The sequence below is a fragment of the Scomber scombrus genome, chromosome 2 (genome assembly GCF_963691925.1).
Source record: "Scomber scombrus chromosome 2, fScoSco1.1, whole genome shotgun sequence".
Lineage (NCBI taxonomy): Eukaryota > Metazoa > Chordata > Actinopteri > Scombriformes > Scombridae > Scomber > Scomber scombrus.
In genome coordinates this window covers 7,356,486-7,358,345 of record NC_084971.1, presented here as the reverse complement: position 1 = coordinate 7,358,345, position 1,860 = coordinate 7,356,486, and the positions used below count along the sequence as shown (strand labels likewise).

The 1,860-nt window shown below is 48.8% G+C and overlaps 1 protein-coding gene across 1 annotated transcript in view; it reads right to left on the bottom strand.

Annotated features, from left to right (window-relative positions):
- Positions 1–1,411, bottom strand: part of LOC134000987 (protocadherin-18-like) — a 3,705-nt gene extending 2,294 nt beyond the window's left edge. The window contains 3 exon segments of the mRNA XM_062440521.1: positions 7–8; positions 10–35; positions 38–1,411. Coding sequence (XP_062296505.1) covers positions 7–8; positions 10–35; positions 38–1,411 — 1,402 coding nt within the window.
- Between the last annotated feature and the right edge of the window lie 449 nt (positions 1,412–1,860).

The following is a 1,860-nucleotide window of genomic DNA, read 5'->3' as shown; positions in this document are numbered from 1 at the left end:
TCTCAAAATGGCGGGTTGTCATTTTCATCCGTTACCCATGCACAGTGAAATGTTTGACAGTGGAGAGACTGGGAGTCCCCCGATCCTCTGCCACCACCGTCAGACTGAACTCTGACCTCTTCTCTCGGTCCAGAGACACATTAGTCAGAATCATGTAGTTGTTCTCATAGGTTTTCTGCAGTTTGAAAAACCCCTGGCCATGAAGTTTACACTCCACCTCTCCATTCAAACCAGAGTCCAAGTCCTCCACCCTCACCAAAGCTACAAAGGTATCCAGAGGAGAAGCCTCTGATATATAGGCTGCATCTCCGTTCCCCTGAGAGGACATGAGATTGATGCTAATGTCTGGTTTATTGTCATTCACATCTACCACTTTGACCAGGATCTTGCAGTGAGCTGGCATGGAGTTAGGACCCATGTCCTGCGCTTGCACGTCAATATCATAAGAGTTAACAGTCTCATAGTCCACCCGCCTCATGAGGGTCAAGTGACCGCTGTCGGGGTTAATTTTGAATGTCTCCATTATTTTGGGAGACACGTGACTACTGAATGAGTAGACTATTTTGGCGTTTGTGCCCTCGTCCGCGTCAGTGGCGTTTAAGTCAATGAGCAGAGTTCCAACAGGTGAATTTTCTGGAAGATTTATGACATATGATGACTTGTCAAATATTGGGCTGTTGTCATTTGAGTCGCTAACACTGATTTTGAGGAGGGTCGTACCAGTTCTCGGGGGAACGCCCCTATCAGAGGCAGTGTATTGAAGTTCATAACCGGAGCGCACCTCCCGATCCAGCTCCCTGAGCACCACCAGCTCGGCATATTTAGCCCCGTCAGTCCTGGACTGAATGTCAATCTTGAAAAAGTTGTTAGGCTCTAAGGCATAGGTGTACAGTGAGTTCTCCCCGACGTCGGGGTCTGTGGCGCTGTCCAGGGGAATGCGCGCTCCCACGGCCGCGCTCTCGGAGATCTCAATGGGGATGACGGCGCGGGCGAACTGGGGTGCGTTGTCGTTGATGTCCAATACTTCCACTTCGACGTGAAACAGCTGCAGGTGCTCAGTGGGGAGTGTCAGCACGTCAAATTGAATAGAGCAGTTGAGATTTTTTTCACAGAGTTTCTCTCGATCAATTTTGGTCTTGATGCTGATTTCTCCGTCCTGCTCGCGCACCGTAAGGAAAGCCGAAGACCCTCTTTGCATATCTCTGAAGCGGAGAGAAACTGAGCTTGGAAGTTTAGCCAGAACATCCGCCACATCTTCTTTCAAACGGGCAATAACCGTGCCAGCCTTCTGCTCCTCATAAATTTGGTACTTCAGTGTCTTACCGGTGACGTGTTGTGTTGCCAGCACCAAAACAGCCACAACTTTCCACATTCTTGTCAGAAAGAGTCCTTTCATTTTTGCTGGTTGCATTTTTTGTGAAAGCCAAAAACAGATCCAAAAATCAGTTGCTAAATGCAGTTAAGGTCAATCCCAGTTTTAACTTAGACTTCTAATCGCTGTGCTCCCTCAGTCAGCAGCTGCATTGCTTTCTCCGCAGATCGAGGAGAAAAATACATTCGGTTTTTAAACGCAGGCTTCCTTAAGTGGCCCTAATGTCTACAAAAGCATCCAAATTTGTTTTCTGAATGTCCTCCTCTGGCATACAGATCTGTTGCGCGCATCCAGTGTGAAAGAACCAGCTGAGTGGCACTGAAATCTGTGCGCTTTTCTCCCTCTCCTCCCTGCGTCTGGTCTTGTGCGCCGTGCGCTCTCTTTCACTCCCTCTCTCCGTTTGAGGTGCCTCTGCACACAGACTTGCCCAAAATAACCCGCCTCAAACCAACTAGTTGTACATCAGCAGCGGCCCCCTTTTTCACATC